Genomic DNA, 20,882 nt, shown 5'->3' with positions numbered 1-20,882 from the left:
GGTTGGTAGGGGCTGCCTTGATGACTGAATTTTTATTTAGAGGAGAGATACTGTGAATATTTGATCGAGAATCGAATCTTCAACATCTACATTTGAATAATCAGAGCCATATTTGTCTTCATGACCTTAAATTTCAAACATGCAAGTATTCCCACCCCCGTGGGCCCTTGCAACCTCTGGTACCCACCTCCTTGCAAGGAGTAGCCTCCTAGAGTTGGCCCTGAGGGGCCGCACCCCTGCGAAGAACCGGTCCATGACCCCCTCCGAGGGCCTCCCCACTGACCCGGACCTACCTGAAAAAATATACCACCCTGGCATCCGAATAATCTGTAGCACCCTACCCCCTTTACCCCACCAACTCAGGGGCCGAGTACCCCAACACGCTAGCCAGGGCTACCCACCCTGTTCCGACGAGTCAAGCATGGAATCCCAGTACCCCCTCCCCCCCTGAACTTCTCCACCCTTGTGCCTCTGATCCATGGGCGGCTGAACCGCTCAGTGGTTGTGAAGGAGGCTGGAGAGGACGAGAGCTGGCGGGAAAGAGGAAGAGAAACCTCGATCTCAGCAGGAAGAAGAGAGCGAGAGAGAGCCCCTCATGCAAGGAAAGGAGGAAGGGCGAAATGAGAGGGAATAGTAGGTGCAGCAAGCAGATGTGGAGTGAGGCAGGAGGCCGAAGAATGGTTGGGTTAGGGAGAGGGGCAAGGGGGACAGGGAGAGGGTTGGGAGGGAGAAGAAGTGGATGGTGGATCGTAAAATCTTGAAGTTCTCTGGCGAAGGAGGAGAACAAGGTAAAGACGGGTGGAGGGACACTCATTGGTATCGAACGAGGCGAGGTGATACAGCGTGAGCTCTAGAAAGGATCAGAGACAAAGATTGGTATCGAGTCATACCAGATAGGTGAGGGTCAGACCACAAAGACACAGTTCACTACTCCTTGGTGGAGAGGGCAGGAAGTGATTGGTAAGTCGTCAGAGACTGCAGAATAATTCCGACATATTTGAGAGATGTCACAGAATGTTTGAGGGTGTCTCGTGCTGGAGAATTGATTTCAACGGTGGTACCTGACTGAGAAGTTCAACAGTGTCCAAGTCCATGTCTGGTCATCACCACGAAGGGTTTATCAGAACTACATCTTCTGGATCAAATCAATCCCATGCTGGGTCTGCAAGGAGAAACTCAGGAATCATTGCCTCGGTCTACAAGAATGATGGTAAGCGACAAGTCACACCATTCCATCGGAACTGATGCTTTCGGAAGAACCTGTTCATCACAACCACCCTCCTGCTGCTGAAACCTTCACTCGAGTGCCGACGGATCCTGGTAGTGGAGTGAGAAGGACAAGTTCGTCCGGATGGAACCTTCCGCCCGAGCAGGAAGCAATCTTTGAGAGACTTTCGTCGGTCAAGGATGGTGAGGACTCTTGTCTCGATGCTACTTTCGTTGACACCCAAGGGCCTGGCAGAGATGAAGGGAACCATCCAAGAGACTCAGAGGCAGCCGTCTGGGACTCTTTCTCTGGTTCCTCACTTTGATGCAGGATTCGTCAGAGTATGGGAGCGACGCTTTCTGAATATTTCAAGAAACTGCTGCATCTTCACCCCACTGAGGTAAGCTGCACTTTTCTCTCTCTCATGCCTCCTGCTCAACTGTTTTTTATCAGTTTGACGAGGAGCTGAAAAGAAAATTCGACTATTTTGACAAGGATAAGAATCTTTATCTCGATCGGTGCAAATCACCTTGGATCCTGGGTGACCTGATTCTGATTTCTGACTCACAGCCAAGAGTTGTGTTGCGCCATGTCGGAGCTCAGTGAGCGTCCTTCGGAAGAAGAGATCGATACATTCTTGTCTGAGTTTGATGTGGTAAGGGGACTTCGTTTGCTTCTCTCATATGCATCCTGACATACATGTGGCAAGGATGGCGACGGGAAAGTCGACTTTGTAATTGTCATTTGCGAAAATTGAGATCACTTACCTACTTCAGGATGAATTCGATCATATGGTACGATATCACTTGAAGCTCGGGCATACGTGCCATTGCAGAGTAAGCCCTTGACCTTGAGGCCTGCCGCTGAGTCTAACTGCTGCCAGTTCTGTACTGCGAAACAAAACTCGCTGAGTGATACCATGACTTCGGAGAAGAAGAAGTGAAGTCAAGCTTTTTGTCATCGCTATGACTTTAATTTGAAGTGCGCTTTTTTTAATTTGTATTTGTTAAGCGACCCACTCATGAGTTGAGACTCCTCGTGAGAAGGATCTCTTTCAGAGCGCGTTCGCCAGCTCGTTCAAGTGTGCGCGTAGCTGCTGAGCAGCAGCAAACGACATATCCCGGGGAACGGAAACACGGTCACGAAGATACGTGAGCCCCTTCTTGATGGAGCTGCTGGGCAAGCCTGGGGACAGTCGAGAGAAGTCAGCAGCCTCCATGAGCATGGCGTCCACCAGATGCCTGAGCGCCGCGTCCATCTGCTAGCAGCGTCAGAAAAGTTTGCGGGCCTTAGTGCCTACACCTGCTGGGTGAACCTCAGATCGGGCTTGGCGTTGGGGTCTGAGAGCGGAGCAGACACGCGAGGTGAGCCCCTAGCTCCCACGGCTCGCAGGCAGAAGGGAACAAGTTTGTCTCTGTTCTCAATCACTCGCGCCGCAGCCTCTCGTCGCGCCATGTCAGCTCCTGCGTTCAAGGGCTCGATGCCCTGTCTGACTGGCAGGCGCCAGAGCTCACCGTCGATCTCCTTGCGGTACTTCTCAGCCTCAGGGTGAGAGAAGCAGTTTCCGATCTGAGGAGGAAGATCATGACAGTGCGTGTAGTAGTCGCTCTGAATCCCCTTGAACGAGTCCCGCTCCTCCATGGCTTTGAACCACAGCTCTACGTGTGGCCAGCGCGCAGGGTCACGGATAACCAGCCCCTTGTAGTAGGGAACTGACGCCGCCATGCGCTCCAGGAAGGGAGCGAACATGAAATCGACCAAACTGATCCTGTCTCCAAGGAAGAAGCGTCCCTCTTTATGCCCGTTAGCCACAGCGATGTCATTAGCTTCCTTGAGCTCCTCGTCGACTTGGGAGAGGAGAGACTCGAAATTGATCTGCTGCGAGTCTCCAAAGCGAGACGGAGAGACCAACCAGCGGAACCAGGAGCTAAAGATCTGTCGCTCTAGCCTCAGCAGCTTCCCAACTCGAGGGGCCTGCGGGTCGGAGCTGGCAGGGAGCATGGGGTTCTGAGGAAAGACGTCTTCGAGAGTCTGCATGATGTCGTTTGACTCGGTGATCACCTGCCCGTCGATCTTGGCTACAGGAATCCCTCCGCTCGGCTGCATCCTCATGAACCAGTCGGGCTTGTCACCGTAGCATCTCATGTTGACCTTCTCCACACGATACGGTACTCTCTTCTCCTCTAGATGAAGCCATACCTTCTCGCAGTACGGACACCAGGCTGCCTTGTCTCGATACAGGATCACCCGAGGCTCCGTGTCGTCCGAGGCCTCGAACAGACGAACACTCGCCTGATGGTTTGCTGGTCCTCGTCCGCTCGCCACCACGCTCGGCCAGCTTCGTTCCTCCGCCGTCTGCAGGCTCGCGAGCTAGAGCACAGCAGGGGCGTCACGGACGAGAGGGCGAGCACAAGTCACCTTCTGCTGCAGGTCTTCCCAGCTCGGCGCCTGGTCCTTCCACGGTGAGTTCGGGTCGTCAGAGCTGGACTCTCCTCCTCCTCGCAAGAACTTGTCCATCCCCTCCACCAAGCCTCCAAACTGAGCCAAGATCGCGAGAGGTCTCGTCCTGAGCCAGGGGTCACTGGAGGAGAAGGACAGGAGGAAGTCAGGCAGTCTCGACCTTGGGGGTCTTGAGAGGCGACTGAGAGCCGCGAACTTGAGCGACTTGAATGGAACTGGCCGCCCAGCCACGTGAAACGCCTGGCTGACCTGCAAACTAACAATGGCAAGCAGCGGGTACAGCTGAGCACAAAACAAAGGAAGTCGTCCCGAACGTCGCGCAATGTCTCGCGGAAATCGCGAAATCATCCAGAGCAGCCGAGACGAAGAAAAAGATCCGAGCGGCAGGGTGTGAAACTAAAAGATAGCCATCAGTCAAACAGCAAGCGATGGCTTTGTGTCTAATCATAGACAGAGGAAATGAGAGACTCCATCAGCAAAGCAAAGCTCTGGAATTTAAACCTTCCCGTCTCTCAATCTTTTCTTCTCGTTTGGATCTATTTTCCGCATCACTGGTTCTTCAACCATAACATGCTGGCACAAACTCATGTTTGCAATTTTTCCAATCCCCCCCCCCCCCCCCCCCCCCCCCCCCCGCCTCCTCTTCCTTCGTCGCCCAACCATACTATCAACTACGCTGCCTTCGTTTATGTGTCTCATCGACGGTATGAGGGCCGAAATATGTTCAAGGTCTACGAAAGGTGGGGGGTACGTAGGGATAGGGGTGGGTCCAATTCTTCGGGGGAATTCAAAAGCAACTGCAAAGGAAAATTGTATGATATTGAAGGGTAGGGTACAAATTTGGTGGGGTAGTAGCCCAAACACAGGGGTAAGGGGTGGATTGCGAGGCCGACATGTCGAGGATGTTTGTGGTAGGGATGCTGATGATGAGGGTGGGAGCGACAATGGCGCGACAAGCGAGAGACGTGGAAGCGACTCTGCGGCTGTTTCATCCTCCTCCTCCTCCTTCCTCCCTTCGCAACTTCCAGACCTCCGCTTCTTCCTCTCTCAGACCAATCATGGCCCCGCCATCCTCGCCAGCAACTCTGTTCCCATGTCCAGCTCCCAGCGGATCCAGAGGGGATCTTTTGGGATTCGTTTCTGGTTTTGCTCCTGGAGTGAGACTCGTTTCCTCCTGTTGCTCCCTCAGCTCAAGAGAACGCATGAGTCCTGCCATGCGCGTTCCTGGCGTCGCAAGGACCCTTAGCATGCTTGCCGGTGACGGTGGCAAGAAGAAAGTAGTGTTCCTCGGGACCCCAGAAGTAGCAACAATCGCCTTCCGAAAGATCTTCGAGGCATCAAAGGCAGCAGGTGAGGGGAGGGAGCACAGGAGCAGCTCAGCGGCTCACTTACTCCCACCCCTCCTCCTCCAGATTCTACCTTCGAGGTCTCGGCCGTGGTCTCGAATCCGCCAGCGAAGGCGAACAGAAAGAAGGAGCTGCAGGCGAGTAACCGCACTGTGATGCGATGCGATGCGATGCGATGCGATGTGAGAATCTTTCTTTCTTGTCCATCTGACACGCTTGACGAGCAGAAGAGTCCCGTGCATCTCGCGGGTGAAGATGCAGGCGTTCAGGTCTGGACCCCCACAGGGATTATGAAGAAGTTCGAAGACTCGGCCGAGTTTCTTGAGAAGCTGGAGGTCAGGAGGGGAGGGAGCATGGGTGTGAGGGAGAAGATGGAGAATGGAGGGAGAGATGGAGGGAGAGATGGAGGGAGAGAAGGAGGGAGAGAGGGAGAGAGGGAGAGAGGGAGCGAGGCTCCCATCCTCCAACCGACGTCTGAACAAGTACTCATAGAGTCTGAGCCCGGATCTCTGCATAACCGCAGCCTACGGTCAGTTCCTCACCAAGAAATTCCTCACAATCCCCAGGTCTTGATCGCACGCAGCAACGAGCATCTGACGTGTACGGGTAGGCTGGGCACAGTCAACATCCATCCTTCTCTTCTTCCCAAGTACCGTGGAGCCTCTCCCGTTCCTCGTGCGCTGGAGGATGGAGTTGCTGGTGGGGAGGCTGAGAGTCAGCTGGGCGATGCTGAAGTTTGTGCGGCAGTGACGGGAGTGTCCGTTCTATTCACCCAGTTCGAGATGGACGCGGGTCCCATTATCCGCCAGGTCACGATCCCTGACATGTCGACGAGCCTGATCGCCGCACAGGAGGAGTATCCTCTGACAGGCGACGAGAAGGCAGATCAGCTTCTGCCCATCCTCTTTGACCGGGGAAGGTTCGACTCTCTTGCCGCCCTGCCCCCCCTGCTCCCTCCCTCTGTTTGTCCCTCCCCCTCCCTCCTGCTGTTCCTTCCTGCTCATGAGGAGATCAGTGAGCTCCTACTGTCTGCACTTCCTGGCATCTTCGAGGGCAAGTACCAGCAGGACGGAACGGGATGCATCATACAGGTGCGATCCTCTGCTGGGGCTGAATCCTGACGCTCCTCTCAGAACGACGAGGAAGCGACGTACGCGGCTAAGATGAACAAGGAGGAGAGCAAACTTTGGTTCACGGAAAACGCCAAGTACATGCACAACAGGGTGAGTGTTGCTGCTGCTCCTGTATCCTCACTGATTTCGAACAAGGTGCGGGCCTTTGCCGGTTGGCCGGGGACGACGATGGATCTTGTCATCAACAGCGGCTGCCCGGACGAAGAGAAGATGACGGTGAGGCTATGACGTCAGGGGCCCTGCTGGGCTGCCAGCTGAGCTGAGCTGACTCGTCTGCAGGTCAAGATCGTTACCAGTAGGATCCGCCGAGAGCAAGGAGGAGCGGTGCTAGGCGTTCATGCCGTCAATTTTGATCCCAAGGGTCTCTCGTGCTTCCATGCTTGTCGTCCTTGTCCAGATCCAGTTGTTCACCTCTTTGTTTCCTTCCATCTCGATCTCATCCTTCTCCAACTCCATCTGCGATCCCTTCCTCTCTCTCCCTCCCCTCCTCATTCGTCTCGCGCACCTTCACTTGCTCGCTAACGAGGCAGCAGGGAACGCGTTGGTGATCACTTGCGACGACGGGAGTCAGTTGGATGCGATTGAAGTTCAGCCACCGGGCAAGAAGGTCGCTGCTCCTGCTTCCTGTCAGTTTCTGACCTCCCGCTAGCCGATGGACGCCAAGTCCTTCTGGAACGGCATGAGAGGCCGCAGCGTGGAAAGGGCGAGGGTGCCATGGTCGACTGGGAAGGTTCCTACCTAGTGGCTGAGGAGGAGGTTGTGTGGGGAAAGAAGGGGTAGGGTGGATATACATAGATTTCATTGACCTTGGTCTGGTTGGTCTGGCTGGTTTGAGGGGAATTGAATCTGTTTCATCTTCTTCTTGTTGTCGTTGAGATAAACTCGAAGGCCCTTGCGGATCACAAAGTTGTCCTCGGGCTTCAGCGGAGGCTCTTCGTGCCCCTGGAGGCGCTCGATTGCTGCGAGCCATTCGTCTATAGTGCAGCATTTCTTCACTCCTGGTAGAGAAGCTTCTGTCCTGTGCTCGCAGTACGACTGCCAAAACCTGCGGAGCAAGCATGCCAGTCAGATATCCTTACTCCTCCTCGCCCCCAACTCTCTTCCATTCCCCTCGCTGTACCTAAATCATTCCTCTCCCCCACAGGGTCCTCTTCTCCTTCCTATCCCCCCTCCCCTTCGACCTCTGCTTACTTCTCAAGGAATTCGTCTTCCTCTTCTTTCATAGTCTTGGGTCTTGGAGGCACTTCAAGCTTTCCCAGCGGCAGTCCCATCTTGTTCCACAGCACAGACGCACAGAGTCCTTCCCCCGCAAGACGAGCATATTCCATCGCTGTCTGGTTGTCGTTATTGAGCAGGAAAATGTCAGGATTCGAGTTGGACAGGATCATCTCCACGAGGTCCACCCATCCCATCACAGCCGCTTCATGCAGGGCGGTGTTGCCATCGTTGTTGGCGTGATTCACGCATATGCCCGCGTCCAGCAGCACCTTCACCGTCTGCTCCTCGTTCTGCAGCACCGCATGATGGAGGGCTGTGCGGTTCTCAACGTTTGAGTTGTTCACGTTGGCCCCGAGCTCGATGAGGACGCGGATCAGAAGGTGGTGACCCTGCGTCGCCGCGAGGTTGATGACGTTGTTGCCGTCCATGGTCAGGGCGTTGATGTCTGCCCCGGCGTCAAGGAGGATGCGAGCCACCTGCAGGTTCCCTTGAGACGCAGCGATATGCAGAGCCGTGTACTGAAAGAGGTTTCGCTCGTCGACGAAGATGCCCTTCTTGAGGAGGTACCTCACCGCCTCTATCTTCCCTTCCAGTGCCGCCACATGCAGAGCCGTCTGCCCCTGGCTGCTCCTCGCCGTGATGTTTGCCCCCAGCCTCAAGCACGTGCGCATGGTCGGCACAGACCCGTTCTCTGCCGCGTAATGCAAGGCCGTCCACATGCACATGGACTCGTCTTGAGAAGTGATGGAAGCTCCATTCTTGACCGCCTTTCTGATCAAGTCGCTGTCAACCTTCTGAGCTGCTTCAAACAGAGCTGTCTTGGCGTTGCTGATGCGCTCTCGTTCATTGGCAAGAAAGCTCATGCTCATGCGAGGCGCTGCCGCCTCCTCCTCCTCCGAATGCTCCGACTCGTTTTGAGCGGGGAAGGAAAAAGTGGAGTTGACCTTGGGTTGAGCCTGACGCTCTATACAAAGGAAGCACATCAGGGGATGGAAAGTTTAGGTCCGGCTCACCTAGCCAACGCAGAGTGTCATCCGATATCTCCTCGACATCATCGTAAATCGATCCCGCTTCATCGTACACTTCCTCCATTTTCGTCGACCTCTCCGACTGCTGCGTTTGTTCTGGATCTGAACCGGAATCACCCAGATTTACAGCCGAGAACTTTCTCGCTTTCTTATTTGGTCTCTCGTGAATGTCTGAGCTTGAGCTTGATCCCCCACGAAGCCTCGGGAACGTGATGCGGCTGTCGCTGCATGCACATTTAGCAGTTCGGGAATGGAGGAGGCTAAGAGTCTGCTCAAAGTTGGCAGACATTCTGATAGCAAAGATGATCATCGTGAGCTGCCATGCTCCCGCCATGCTTCCCGCGCCTCTTCCCTGCTCCCTGCTCCCTTACCTCCCTTCTTGCATGGTTTCTTGCTCAGTGGCTCCTGACGCGGGCCCGACTAAAGCCAGTAAAAAAGTGCCGGCCGGGTGATCGGACTCGGACTGCCGGGCCGCTCCCCGGAGTCCCGGAGGCTCACTGAGCGAGTCACATGAAGCCCGGCGCCGTTAACTTGAACGGACACGTAACGATGATCATCGGAACTTCTTTCATTTGACTGAGCCGGGGGGGCAAGGGGGTGGTCAGTGGACTAGTTCACTGCGATCCCGAGTCCGTCCGGCTGACCAAGAGCTTCGTCAACGCCGAGCACTTGTATTTATATACAGTAGGGGTGATCGCTTCCTACACAGGGGCGTCGAGGCCCGTGAGCAAGCGGGTGCCGGCGCTTCGACAAGCGGTCCGACGTCAGGCTCCAAGACAGATCGGACGAGGAGCAGCGAGAACAACACTCGAGTGACACGCTAAGCTGCCTGACATGTAATCGAACAGAACCTCCTCCCTCAAGACCTCTACTGTACACAGCACCGCGAGCCTCTGGTTGATGTGTTAGCCTGAGCGACGGCTCCTCTCTCCTCCAGCAGGCGTCTGATGGGGCTCGAGAGCGACTGGTCGATGGAAGCATTGCGACACACAAGCACTCTCTCGTATCGATTGAAATCAGCCGTGAGAACAAAGAATCCTTCATCCCTCAATGTCCAGGTCTTGATCGACCCGTCAGATGTATACCGCGTGAAAAGCCTTTTCCCTTCTGGCCCCCAGATCAGCTGCTCCAATCCTCCCTCAGGCCCCTCCAGCTCCTGCCCCCTCCCCGTCTCTGCATCCCACACCCACGCTCCCCCTCCTGTCTTCGACACGCCCGCGAGCCTCCTCCCGTCTGGCCCCCAGATCAGCCCTGTCACTCCTCCCTCAGGCCCCTGTAGCTCCTGCCCCCTCCCCGTCTCTGCATCCCACACCCACGCTCCCCCTCCTGTCTTCGACACGCCCGCGAGCCTCCTCCCGTCTGGCCCCCAGATCAGCCCTGTCACTCCTCCCTCAGGCCCCTGTAGCTCCTGCCCCCTCCCCGTCTCTACATCCCACACCCACGCCTGACCACTTAACTTCGATACGCCTGCGAGCTTCCTCCCGTCCGGTCCTAAGCGCATTGAGTGTTTCCCAGCCGTGTTGAGTTCGCGCTCGCGAGTGCATACTCCCAGCTCCACGTCCATTGTTTGAATGCAGTATTTCTCCCTGTGCGTCCACCAAGCGATCCTCTCGTCCCCCATCCAGCCTATCTCCCCTATCTCCTCCTCTCTCAAAAGCTCAAGGCAGCATTCTCCTGCCTCAACGTCCCACACCCTTATCCTTCCCCTCCTTGACCCCGACGCCAGCCTCTTCCCATCAGCCCTCCATCGTATCATATCGATCTCTTCCCCTCCACCCCCAAGCTCCCTCATACACTTACCGGTCTCCACATCCCACACCCGCATCTTCCCGTCCTTCGACACTGTTGCAAGAGCCTCTCCCCCGGGCTCGAACGCCCCGCATCTCACCTCCTCGCACTCGATCCTCACTGTCGCCCTCTCCCCAAAGTCAGCTCCATCCAGCTGCGCTCCCTCCAGCCGCGTCTCCACAAAGTATCCGTGGCTCGCGTCCACCCCGGAAAGGTCAGCCCGCCTCAAGTCCGTCCGATGGAAGATGCCGTTCCTCAAGATCGCCTCTGCCAATCGCACCCCCGACAGGTTTAGACCCGACCAGCTCACGCTCGCTGCTACCAAGATCGTAGCCGCGTTTGCTGACGCACTCCCCGTCGCCTCGCTTCCGTCCTCCCGCGAGGCTCTGATGACGTCAAACAGCCTCTCCTGGTACTTGCGCTTGCTCTGCACGACAATGGCGTGCTCCTTGATCGTCTCGACCTCGCCTCGGAGGTTTCGCACCGACAGACTCGCTGGTGCTCCATCAATCTGTGCTTGAAGCTGCGCGAAGGTTGCACGGGCAAGGAAGAAGCTGCGCAGCATGTCATGGGCAAAGCTGACTTCAAGAGTGTTCTGATGCTTGTGCACCTTCAGTCTAGTCAGACATCCCCTCAGAAGCCAGTATCCTAGCTTCTTCTCAACTTTGCCTTCTCTCATTGAAAGATTGAAAGGCGGGCCCGCCAGAAACGAGCCCTCTGCCTTATGTAGGATGAAATTCTTATGCTCCATGAGCATGTGAAGGCAGAGCTGTTGAGCAGCGTTGGAATACCAGGCCATGAAGTTCCCGTCATCAACCTCTTCTTCCCGTACCTTGATAGCCATGTTCACATTCTGCTTAAGCTTATCCCATTCTCTCCTGTACCATTCCTTCGCGTACTCCTTGTGTATGTTATGCCGAGTGAGTGTATACTTTGGCTTCTTTATGAACTTCCGGTGCAAGGAGGGAAGCACGACCAGCAATACCTTGAGCGTGTAGGGCGTGCTCACTATAAATTGAAGCTCTGGCATCGACCTGATCGCCTCGTCGTACTGCTTCTTGCTCCACTCAGTATGCACCCGCTTTCTGATATGGTTATCAATGTATTGGTTTACTTGTTCTTTGTTTGACAGGCTCAATTCGCAAACCCAGGCAACTTGTAGGGCATCTCTCCCTTCAAGTCCAGGAGGCCAGAACAGCGTGTTGGACTTTCCTTCTTTCTTGAGATAGCCACTCCTGCAAGTGACAATCGTCTTGATCCCTCTGCAGCCTGCCAGCTCCTTGAACACCTTCTCCACAACATTCTCCATGGTCCCCATCTCATCATACGAGTCCAACACTACAACGAACGTGTGTCTGCGCACGAAATTTCGCCAAGACCGCTCCCCGCCCGATGTCAGCGATCCTACTTCCTCGAAATACTCTTTCACAGACCTACACCGAGGTAGGTGGAGGTATACCGGATAAGGCTTTCCCACCTGCCATGCCTCGCCCATCTGAATCGCCCACCTCTTGCCCAATGTTGACTTGCCTGCTCCTGTCATTCCTAGTAGCAGCAGCACGCGCTTACCCGTGTTGTGCATGAACTTGTCCAGAAGGTGGTCCGATGACACTCTAGCTGTCGCATCGACGTCGGGGTCGGTCTCGGAGCAGCTCGTCTCAACGAAGCACTCCATCGCGTCATCAACGCTCTCCTCATCTCCGAGCATCTGCTTCAGGATCTCGCGGAGACGCCTCGGCAGGCTCCCATACGTCCACTCGACTATCCTCCCCGTCTCGATGTCCACCTTGTCGGCAAAGCCGTACATGCAGCTGTGACACCACGCGTTGATGACCATGTTCGCCTTGAGCGGCAAGAAGGGATCGCTTTGCGACGTCACCATATGAATGGAAACCTTGGCTGGCTGCTCCAGCTCCTTGATAGTGCGATAGTCTTCAAAGAAAAAATCGATGGTGTTACCGCCTGCTGTCAAGAGCCCTCCGTCTGCAGTGCCGTGAGTGCCCGTGTTGATGTGGATGGATTGATCTAGTCTAGTCATGGCGTGCAGAACCTCCTTCACGTCCTCTTCCGTTACCGGGCCGTCACTCTCCCAGAGGATCTGCCCGGAAGCAAGGCTGGAGGCAAACATCCTGCGCTGCCTAGACGATCCGAGGACGTATCGTCCTTGAGGTGTCACGATCATACCCAGCGCTTCTGCATCCTCCTGGAGATCAAACTTCCGTCCGAGAACCAAATCATCGCTGGAGACAACAATGCCTCGTGGATCATTTGCGGCCGTCGTACTCTGAACTTTCTTGCAACTTCTCTCCCGCTCCTCCTCCTCCTCCTCCTCCTCCTCGTCCCCCTCTTCCTGGTTTTCTCGACTCGGACTCTGGTATGTCTTGTAGCAGATCTCCTGCTCCGCACCTTCCCGGTGCTTCGTGGCAGGGTGTGCCATCAAAGTGAGCCCGAGCTCTCTCGCTTGAGTCTGCAGGTCATGCTTGGGTCCAGCACGCAAGCCATCGGCAGAGACGAGGCTTCCTCGGTAGCCGCTTCTTCCGTCTCCCTCGGACCTTGATCGCTTCTCATCTCCTCTCAGAGTCCAACCCGACCATGCCGCTGCCACCCTGCGCTTCATGGGCAGCTGGTGGACAAAGGCCTTTCTCCCTGAGGCGGACATGCCGTCAAGGGTCGAGTAAGGGAGGCGGGCCTGAGTGATCATGGTAGTGATTGGCGAGTCTTTTACTCAAAGTTAAGTAAAAAATCAGTCATGTTAGCGGCGGCCCAGGGAAAAAAAAGGTCAAACCGTTTGAGTGGGGCTGTAGTAGCACTTCCACGAACTTTGACCCGGTACACTTTCCTAGTAGATGACTGAGGAGCTACTACGAGTCCACTGAGCCAGTATGCCTTAGCTGAGAAGAGAGTACTGCAGGTACTGAAAGTAGTACTGGTAATGAATGTGGTACGGTACACGCTGTTGTACCAGGAGAAGTGAGGCATTTGTACTGAGAGTTGTACTTGTACGGGTTTCTTAGCTACCAGACCGCATTTATACTCCCCGCCCACTCGCTTCTGCTCTACTTCGACCCGCCTCTTCCCACGTGTCCCTCCTCCTCCCCCTAGTCCATCCTCCTCCCCCTAGTCTCTCCTCCTCCTTGTTCCTCCTTCTGCTGCCGCGCTCTAGCACGCGCTCTCTGTCTTCCCCCCTTGATTGGCGTGCTTTCTTGCAGGTTTCGAACGAGTCGGCGCCATGAGCGATTATCGCGACAGCGACGTGCTGAAAATCTACATAGCGGATAGGATCAGAAACGAAGTTCCTCGCATCGAGAGGTAACGGAGCAATACAGCTGTTTGCGTCTGACTTGTTGGCTTTCACAGCCCTATCCAACTCAAATGCCAAGATTTCAGCAGCATACCGCAAGTCTTGGCAGAGGTGAAGCGCAAGCTCAGCAAACTGGGATGGTCAGGAGAAGAGGTGATCAAATCCATACCTGCTGTTTCTCACGCATGCCGAAGGAGCTGAAGCTTTGCGCTATGAGTGGTGAAGGCGGTGAGCTGAAAGATTTCCAAGATTTGTTGTCAAACTTCCAAGACAGTGCGTGCGAAGTGCGCCTGGTATACGATGGTGAGCGACATGAGCCGTGCGGCAAGAATGCTGATGTTTGTTTGTGCTGACTCGGTCTCAGTCAACGATACGTGTGAATGGATCACTAGTATCGCTCCCAACAAGCGGCGACTCATCGAGGGCTCTATCAGCAACTACACATTTCTTTCAGCTCTTGGGGAGCTGTTGGACAACGCGATCGAAGCCGTCATGCAGACTGGAATCGAAGAGAGCAAGAAGATTGAGATTATCATCGACTTGATCCAGAAACGATTTTCTCTGCATGACAATGGGGTTGGCTGCGCAGACCCAAAGAAATTGCTTCAGTACGGCTCAGCGAGAGCAGATGTGCAACGCCGGTATGATCCATCCAGTCGATCTTTCCTCAGATACTTTGGAGGAAGTTTCTCCCGGTATGGAGTCGGATCCAAGAATGCATGCAATCTACTCGGAAAGACCATTCGTATCATTAGCAAAAGCAAGGGCTCAATGATTGAGAACTCGGTGAAGGATTCGGACCCCAACGCATGGATTGCATCGAGCTTTGCGAGACGGTTGGAGGATGCAGGAATGGTGAATGCGAGCTACTGCAAGATAGTCATCGATGAGTTCGACACGACCTTGCTCGAGACCGGGAGCTTGCCCGCCGACGAGGGGATACTTGAGACTATCAAGAGTCTGCGAATGATGTACTTCATGTATCTTGGAGTGAACCAATCTCAAGGGAGCAAGCCCGGTTTCTATCTCATGGCGCAGAAAATTCTGAGAGCATGTCAGGAGACATGTGTTTGCGAGAATGACGTTCAGGAGATTAGAAACATCGAAGTGACAACAAGGATGGTGAATGATAAGAACAAGCTGATTAAGGCGATTCAGCTGCTTGACGAGGCGAAAACTTTACCGCACCTGGAACTAAACCTCAAGGTGACCTCAGAAGGTCAGAAAGGACATGAAGTTGTTCAGGAGATGACGGTGGCTCATTGTGCGAGTAGCTGTTGTCTTGACACGCTGCTGAGCGACGCTGCTGTTGACTGCTTTCCTCTCTACCTTGACTTGAGAGAATACAAGCGGAAAGATCTCGTTTTCAAGAAAACGATGGTTATGGGAGCCGTGTTTTACTTCCCGAAACGAAACAACAGTGAAACGATTCAATTTGTGGACAGACTGTTTGGTCTATCTTGCGCGGAGCACAGGAGATTCATGACTTTCTGGATGGGGCGATGGTTGCTAGCAGATCAATTTATGCCCGAGTTCATGCAGAAGAGCAAGAGCAAAAGAACGAAGTTGAACATCTCAGCTGATGTACGCAACAGAGCATTTGGAATCATGTTTGTTGACAGAGACATTGCACCGGAAGCCGACAAGACCAAATTGCATCAAAGAGAAGGAAATCTGTCGAGAGTGCAAAAAGCTTTTAAGGATAAGGTTCTGTCTGAGGCATATGATACCTGGCTGCTGTTGTGTCACCGCAAGTATGACGAAGAAATCACCTTCGAGGATGAAGACGCTGAGTTTGACACAAACCAACGCATTTTCACCCACCAGTCTATCACTTTCAGCGGCAAGAAGTTCAACGTCGGTGACTACGTTGAGGTGTTCGAGGCTGAAGAGGCTCATTTGGAAAACAAGGACAAAAAGAGCTTACTTGTCGGGCAGATCCGACGGTTTCTACAGCATCGCAACAGCCTCCATCAGGGGAAGGTAGAGATTTTGATGCTAGAGACAAACAATCGCTTTGAAAATGTGGAGCAAAAAGAGATTCCAGACTGGTCGATGAGGTTGATTGACGCGGCAACCTTTGAAGAGCACAAGGAGAAGAACAAAGGAAACCTCGCCAGTGAAGTTTTCTTCGTTCAGAGCAAGAAGCGAATCCGAGCTGGCGATCAGCGCGTACTCAAGCTCGAGTGTCGCAATCACCTCGGAGCGAGAATCGACGTCAATCCAATGTGTACGTTGCATGTGATATTCCACCAGGAAGACATGAAGCAGGAGAAATTTGTTCTTCCTGATCGTAACGATCCTTTCGGCACCGACCCTGTCTTCTTGACAAAGGCTGGCGAGTACACTGTGAGTCTTGAGTCCACTTTACCTCATCACCCCATCGCTTGCACTCCCCTTCGCTTCAGGGTCGTTGCAGGAGATGTGAGCAAAGTGAAGATGAACGATGATGTCCGAGTGGTCTCGATCAGGTTCGGACGCCAGTCCTCGTTCAAGGCTACCTTGTATGACGAGTACGACAACGTTGTCAGCCCCCAAGAAATGCATAAGCCGAGGATCAAGCTAAGCCAAGTAGAGCAATCCTTCTCCATTGCAAGCAGACCTCCTCAGTTGCAAGTAGAGACAACGTTGCACGAAGACGCGATAGAAATGAAGATCTTGGAGGCTCGAGATGGGAGTGCTGGCAAGTTCAAGGCAACGCTCATCGTCACGAGTGAGAGTGGATCGTCTGTTCATGTGGACTTTGATCTCGAGGTCCAGCATGGAGATCCTCAGTGCATCGAGGTAGAGCCTGTTGACTGCAGTCAAGGCCTGGAGCTTACTAACCTGTCTGAGCTCCCTGATATTTCTTGCTCCATCAAAGACAGGTACAGCAATCCGTGTGACACCATTGGTGAAACAGCAAAGATGTTCGTCACCAGCACTGATCTACGGCTTGAGAGTAGTTACATCAGCTGCCCTTTATTTGCCGGAAAATGCATTCTCCTTATGGACAAACGTCTGCAAAGTTTGTACTTCAACAGACCTGCTGACAAGAGAACCGCAAAGGTGAAGAACTGCAGTGTTGTCAGCGCGTGGGGAGCAAAGAAAAAGACGCAGGAGCACAATCAAATCGGAGCAAACCTGAACGATACTTGGAGAAGTCTGTTGGAGAAGCAAGAAGAACCTGCGGGATTCTTTTGCCATGAGCATGGATTCTTTACCAAGGGTGACTGGCTGCTCGTGCGCCTCGATTCAGATCAACCCAACCGGTACAAGTATCAACAGGGCAGGCTTGAGTCAGTGAGCAAGGAGCGAGGGAGGTGCTGTTGGTGGGTCAAGTACTTCAACGCTACGAGCGATAGCTCCCGCCTTCTCGTACCTGCGGAGGGTGGCCCTGAGATGTTGAACATTGACAGGATCCAAAAGAGGATTCTTGTGCTTCATCATTCCTTGATGGACCGACTTGACGTCTGCGTGCTGAACGAGGACGTTTACTTCGCCTGCTGCGATGAATGCACAGCTGACCTCCAGGCATCTCTCGACTTCTTCCTGCACAGCGACGATAAGCTGCTGCATCGAAGAATGTCTTTCCCCCTCAAGACCAGCGGGACGCCGGTGAGGTTCTTGATTAGCCAGCAGGGAAAGATTCTTGGAGAAGGAGATGCTCTAGTGGTGATCGAGGTTGATTATGGCACTGTTCTTGACAACCTGTTCCTGCTCGCGAAAGACGAGACAATGCAGCCGTGCATTGACTTGAAGGAAACTGTCGAGGTCAGGTGTAGCTGGCAGGAAGCAGGGAGCCCATTGAAGTTCCGACCTGCGAAGGCTAAGAAGCTGCTACTGCCAGAGTTTGTCGCAAAGCAAGATGAGACGTATTCCATCAACATCAACAATGATAATGGCATTCCTCAGGATCTGAAAATTCAGGTCAGAGTGAATCGAGGTGAACCAGCTCTGCTGAGGCTGCAAGTCGAGCGGGACAAGGTTGTTGTTGGAGAAAGTTTCAGCCTAAGAGGTTTCGTGTGCGATCGCAACGGCCTCGTCATCGATAACTTTGGAGATTTCGACATTGACCACGAGACGTACACCTTCAAGTTTGAAACCAACGAGCGCGAAGAACGGGAGATCTTAATGAAGGACAGTCAGGGCGTTGAAGTGTCAGGGGTCAAAGCAAAGGGCAACATCACTACTCATGACAATGACTTTCAGATGAGAAATGTTTACATCAAGTGCAAACCAGCTCGAGGAACGTTTCGGATGGAGATGAAGATCAAACCTAAGAAGAAGTATGCTCAGCAATGGTATGTGATGAAGGCGATTGAGAGTCAGATTGAACTGCATGCCGGCAAGGCTTCGGAGATCATGCTGGATGGCAGGCACACGAATTTGTTTCCCCTTCAGGTCCCCAGCAACCTCGAGTATCTTTGCGAGATCTTCTTTCAGGTGACCGACTGCTCCGGCAACAACCTGTCAGAGCACTGGGATACCGATCTCACGCTTGACATCCCCAAGTCATCTTCCGCAAAGCTACAGAAGTGGAGGGAGCAAGGTCGAGAAACTGTTTACAGACTCGCTCGTCTGCCCCCTCTGCCCAAGGGGCAACACAAGATCACACTGAAATCAAAAAAGTTGAAGAGCTTGGAGCTGGTGGTTGTCTCCATGCCTGGAAACACCGTGCAGCAACTTGGACTCGAGGTTGAGCCAAGCGTCAAGCACCTCCAGGCGACAGTGTCAGGAGATCGGATGACCGCAGACTTCACGGCCAAGATCACCTTCCACACAGAGGACGGGCAAGAGTTGAAATTCAGCTCTGAAATACCCGATGTGAAGCTTGTTTGCTCTGCCAATGGAAAGAAGGACGTGGAGTTAGGAACGACCCCAATATCGTTTGAAGGCAACCAGCTTATCTGCATGTTCTCCTTGAACGAGGTTGGGAACGACCTGAAGATCAAAGCAGTGTTCGAAGACACAAGGCTAGGTTCGTCAAAGACAACAAAGTCAACGGCCTGCAAGGTGAAGGTCGAGCCAGGTAACATCATTCAGATTCTGTTGTGACGCGAGTAACGATCTGTTCTCAGGACCGGTACATTGTATTCTCCTGCCAAGCTGCAAACTAGAAGGATCGATGAATCGCTTTACCTTCAGCGTACACGCTGCCGATCGCCTTTATCAGCCCACCTCTTACCATCCTGTTTCCGACTGGAAGCTTTCGATCTCGCCGCGCGTGCTGGAGGTCGACGACTTTGAGATTGAGGCTGAACCTGTCCAGCTCTCCTCCTCCTGTCCTGGCAGATGCTCGTCGTTCCGCCTCAAGCCGCGCCGCTGGTCTGATGGTCGCGATCTGTCGCGATGCACTGTGTGCTTCGACACAGCCTGCAACTTTGACCCGCCTGTGCCCAGCAAACAGCATCAAGTCAACCTCGTGCATTACGACACGGTCACCGATGACGCAGAAGACGTGGATGGAGATGCTGCTAGCTTCGCTGAAGAAGAAGAAGAGAGGACGAGAGCAACGAAGATCGAGATCTCACGTTGCCGCAACGAGTTGGAGCAGTCACAGAGGAAGATCAAGAACTGCCTACAAACGATGCCGACTAAAAGCTGCTTCTCCCATGAGATCACTCAACTTTCTCTTGAACTTGATGCCGCAGCCGATGCGCAGAAAGGTCAAGTATGCGAGCGCTGGCTGTCAAAGGTTCGATCTATCCAGCGAGAGCTCGAGGAGAAGGCGACTCGCTGGAGCAAGGCAACCTTTCTGCCCTGCAAGTATGAAGCCAAGATCCCACAGGGCCACTCGTGCCTGGGCTGCCCGGCCTCCTTGTATCAGATCGACGACAGCAGGGCAACGGAGCTGCAGGTCGCCATCTCGACCGCCTTTGGTGCTGAGCTCTCCACCCTCGTCTTCTCCTCCAGCCACCAGATGAACAAGTACGTCGAGGACAGGCTCTCCCGTAACCCTGACACTGCCGACCTGCGCGCCATCGCTCTCCCGGACATGATCGACTCGCCCGACGGAGCAAGCGACGAGGTTCCTCGCGCTGCCCTGGGAAGGGCCAACAAGTTTGTGAGGCAAGTAAGGGCAGGAGACGCGATGCTCGACTCGCTTGCTCGTCGCTTCTTTGGCAGGCTAGTTGTGTTCGAGCTACACCAGGATGCGCGCGCCTACCGGGCAGCTGCAGGAGAGATGGCGGTCGGGCTTGACGCGCCCAACAACGTGCTCCTGTGGAACGGCTCGAGGGTCGTGGCCAGCAAAGAGAAAAGGTCGAGCAACGTGCTGGGAGTAGCCAACGACTACATGTCGAGAACGCAACAGAAGCTGAAAGAAGACACGAATGCCGCAGGAGAGATAGACAGGTTGCTGCGCGTGAGTGTTGGCTGCTTGTTGCCTCAACAGGATGATGTGAGCGTGTTTGCAGGAGATCAAGGATTTCTGCACGAGCATGGCAGAGCAGCAGGAGAAGATCAATGCCCTTGAGCAGTCAACTCATCTCTCCTCAGTCTCTACTGCTATATCAGTGAGCAAGTCGAGCAGTAGGGAGATCCTCACTCCAAAGCGAGGCGCTCGGCACGCAGTTAGGGTAAGACATCACGACGACGATAGCAATATCCCTCACTGAACCTTGTGTTGCCAGGAGGTTGAGGATGAGATCCCCAAGAAGCGACTCAAGGATTCTCCTTTTTCTCATCGCTAAGAATGAACTTCTGACATGAAAGGGCAAATGAACTCCTCCTCTCTATCTTGCTTCTGGAAATGCACTCCAGTTCTCAATACATTGGCTGGGCGATTGCTTTGAAAATTCTTTCCTGGTTCCATCGCGCATGGCTCCCTTTACATCACAGTGGACACCTCCTTTCACCCATCAGGCAGGGAAGTTGCTTGCAGCCACTTGTGAGGTCGGAGCATCTTTTCTGTCTCGGTGGCACTCTCTCTTGCAGCATGGTACAGTCACTCTCAACTCCGTCACTGTCATGCCAGACGGCATCGGTGTAGAGCCGCCTGACGATGGACATAGCAGAAGTTAAGAATATGACTTGCACTCGTCATGACATCTCGCTGCTCATCCACCGTACTGCGACTCGAAACAACATACAGATTTTACTCATCTAGAAACAAGACACAGATTTTACTCATCCAGAAACACAAACTTTACTCATGTAGAAGCAGATACAAACTTTACTCATGTAGAAGCACATACAAACTTTACTCATCCGGAAGAAGCGCCATGGGCCATGTGGTACCGTGCGAGCCGACTGTCAGCCTGGCAGTCCGTGAGATGTATCTTAAAGTTTCATTCGAATTGATTCGCACTTGAACTGGTTCTAGATCCCGTGTACATTGAATCTTTTCAATTTGAACCAATTAAAATCAAGGGGGTCGTGGGTCAAAGTTCAGTTGAGCGTCGCTGAGCGGCGGTTGTA

General features: G+C 53.7%; 7 protein-coding genes across 7 annotated transcripts; 3 read left to right on the top strand and 4 right to left on the bottom strand.

Annotated features, from left to right (window-relative positions):
* Positions 1 to 1,079: 1,079 nt before the first annotated feature.
* Positions 1,080 to 2,224, top strand: GUITHDRAFT_153528 (hypothetical protein). The gene is made up of 9 exons (XM_005829374.1): positions 1,080 to 1,210; positions 1,258 to 1,410; positions 1,463 to 1,493; positions 1,538 to 1,607; positions 1,661 to 1,725; positions 1,778 to 1,862; positions 1,917 to 1,940; positions 1,984 to 2,043; positions 2,091 to 2,224. Exons 1-9 carry the CDS (start codon positions 1,093 to 1,095, stop codon positions 2,148 to 2,150), a joined length of 666 nt encoding a protein of 221 aa, XP_005829431.1. The 5' UTR covers positions 1,080 to 1,092; the 3' UTR covers positions 2,151 to 2,224.
* Positions 2,225 to 2,261: 37 nt separating this feature from the next.
* On the bottom strand, positions 2,262 to 3,529 carry GUITHDRAFT_73809 (hypothetical protein; the record flags this gene model as incomplete). The annotated part of the gene is made up of 2 exons (XM_005829373.1): positions 2,262 to 2,468; positions 2,510 to 3,529. Coding segments are annotated over 2 exons (1,227 nt in total), but the record flags the coding sequence as incomplete, so codon positions are not given.
* Positions 3,530 to 4,881: 1,352 nt separating this feature from the next.
* On the top strand, positions 4,882 to 6,888 carry GUITHDRAFT_141138 (hypothetical protein; the record flags this gene model as incomplete). The annotated part of the gene is made up of 12 exons (XM_005829372.1): positions 4,882 to 5,017; positions 5,080 to 5,195; positions 5,283 to 5,348; positions 5,506 to 5,579; positions 5,624 to 5,822; positions 5,865 to 5,932; positions 6,029 to 6,104; positions 6,147 to 6,236; positions 6,282 to 6,362; positions 6,426 to 6,470; positions 6,544 to 6,753; positions 6,796 to 6,888. 12 exons carry the CDS (start codon positions 4,882 to 4,884, stop codon positions 6,886 to 6,888), a joined length of 1,254 nt encoding a protein of 417 aa, XP_005829429.1.
* Positions 6,889 to 7,456: 568 nt separating this feature from the next.
* GUITHDRAFT_40188 (hypothetical protein) lies at positions 7,457 to 7,717 on the bottom strand (the record flags this gene model as incomplete). Its single annotated transcript, XM_005829371.1, has 1 exon — positions 7,457 to 7,717. A coding segment is annotated over one exon (261 nt), but the record flags the coding sequence as incomplete, so codon positions are not given.
* Positions 7,718 to 7,768: 51 nt separating this feature from the next.
* Positions 7,769 to 8,176, bottom strand: GUITHDRAFT_58299 (hypothetical protein; the record flags this gene model as incomplete). The annotated part of the gene is made up of 1 exon (XM_005829370.1): positions 7,769 to 8,176. A coding segment is annotated over one exon (408 nt), but the record flags the coding sequence as incomplete, so codon positions are not given.
* Positions 8,177 to 9,260: 1,084 nt separating this feature from the next.
* GUITHDRAFT_141136 (hypothetical protein) lies at positions 9,261 to 12,881 on the bottom strand (the record flags this gene model as incomplete). The annotated part of the gene is made up of 4 exons (XM_005829369.1): positions 9,261 to 10,280; positions 10,665 to 11,518; positions 11,544 to 11,613; positions 11,658 to 12,881. 4 exons carry the CDS (start codon positions 12,879 to 12,881, stop codon positions 9,261 to 9,263), a joined length of 3,168 nt encoding a protein of 1,055 aa, XP_005829426.1.
* Positions 12,882 to 13,409: 528 nt separating this feature from the next.
* GUITHDRAFT_141135 (hypothetical protein) lies at positions 13,410 to 20,155 on the top strand (the record flags this gene model as incomplete). The annotated part of the gene is made up of 7 exons (XM_005829368.1): positions 13,410 to 13,489; positions 13,538 to 13,634; positions 13,676 to 13,784; positions 13,846 to 18,492; positions 18,542 to 19,827; positions 19,880 to 20,041; positions 20,096 to 20,155. 7 exons carry the CDS (start codon positions 13,410 to 13,412, stop codon positions 20,153 to 20,155), a joined length of 6,441 nt encoding a protein of 2,146 aa, XP_005829425.1.
* Positions 20,156 to 20,882: the final 727 nt, after the last annotated feature.

This window comes from Guillardia theta, assembly GCF_000315625.1.
Source record: "Guillardia theta CCMP2712 unplaced genomic scaffold GUITHscaffold_52, whole genome shotgun sequence".
NCBI lineage: Eukaryota > Cryptophyceae > Pyrenomonadales > Geminigeraceae > Guillardia > Guillardia theta.
This window is presented reverse-complemented; position numbering and strand designations above follow the sequence as displayed.

Bases quoted from the DNA above. Each gene is read 5' to 3' on its own strand.
- GUITHDRAFT_153528 (XM_005829374.1), top strand. From the start codon at position 1,093: ATGTCTGGTCATCACCACGAAGGGTTTATCAGAACTACATCTTCTGGA. The intron at 1,211-1,257 runs GTAAGCGACAAG...TGCTTTCGGAAG, and splicing joins CTCGGTCTACAAGAATGATG to AACCTGTTCATCACAACCAC. The intron at 1,494-1,537 runs GCAGCCGTCTGG...ACTTTGATGCAG, and splicing joins ACCATCCAAGAGACTCAGAG to GATTCGTCAGAGTATGGGAG.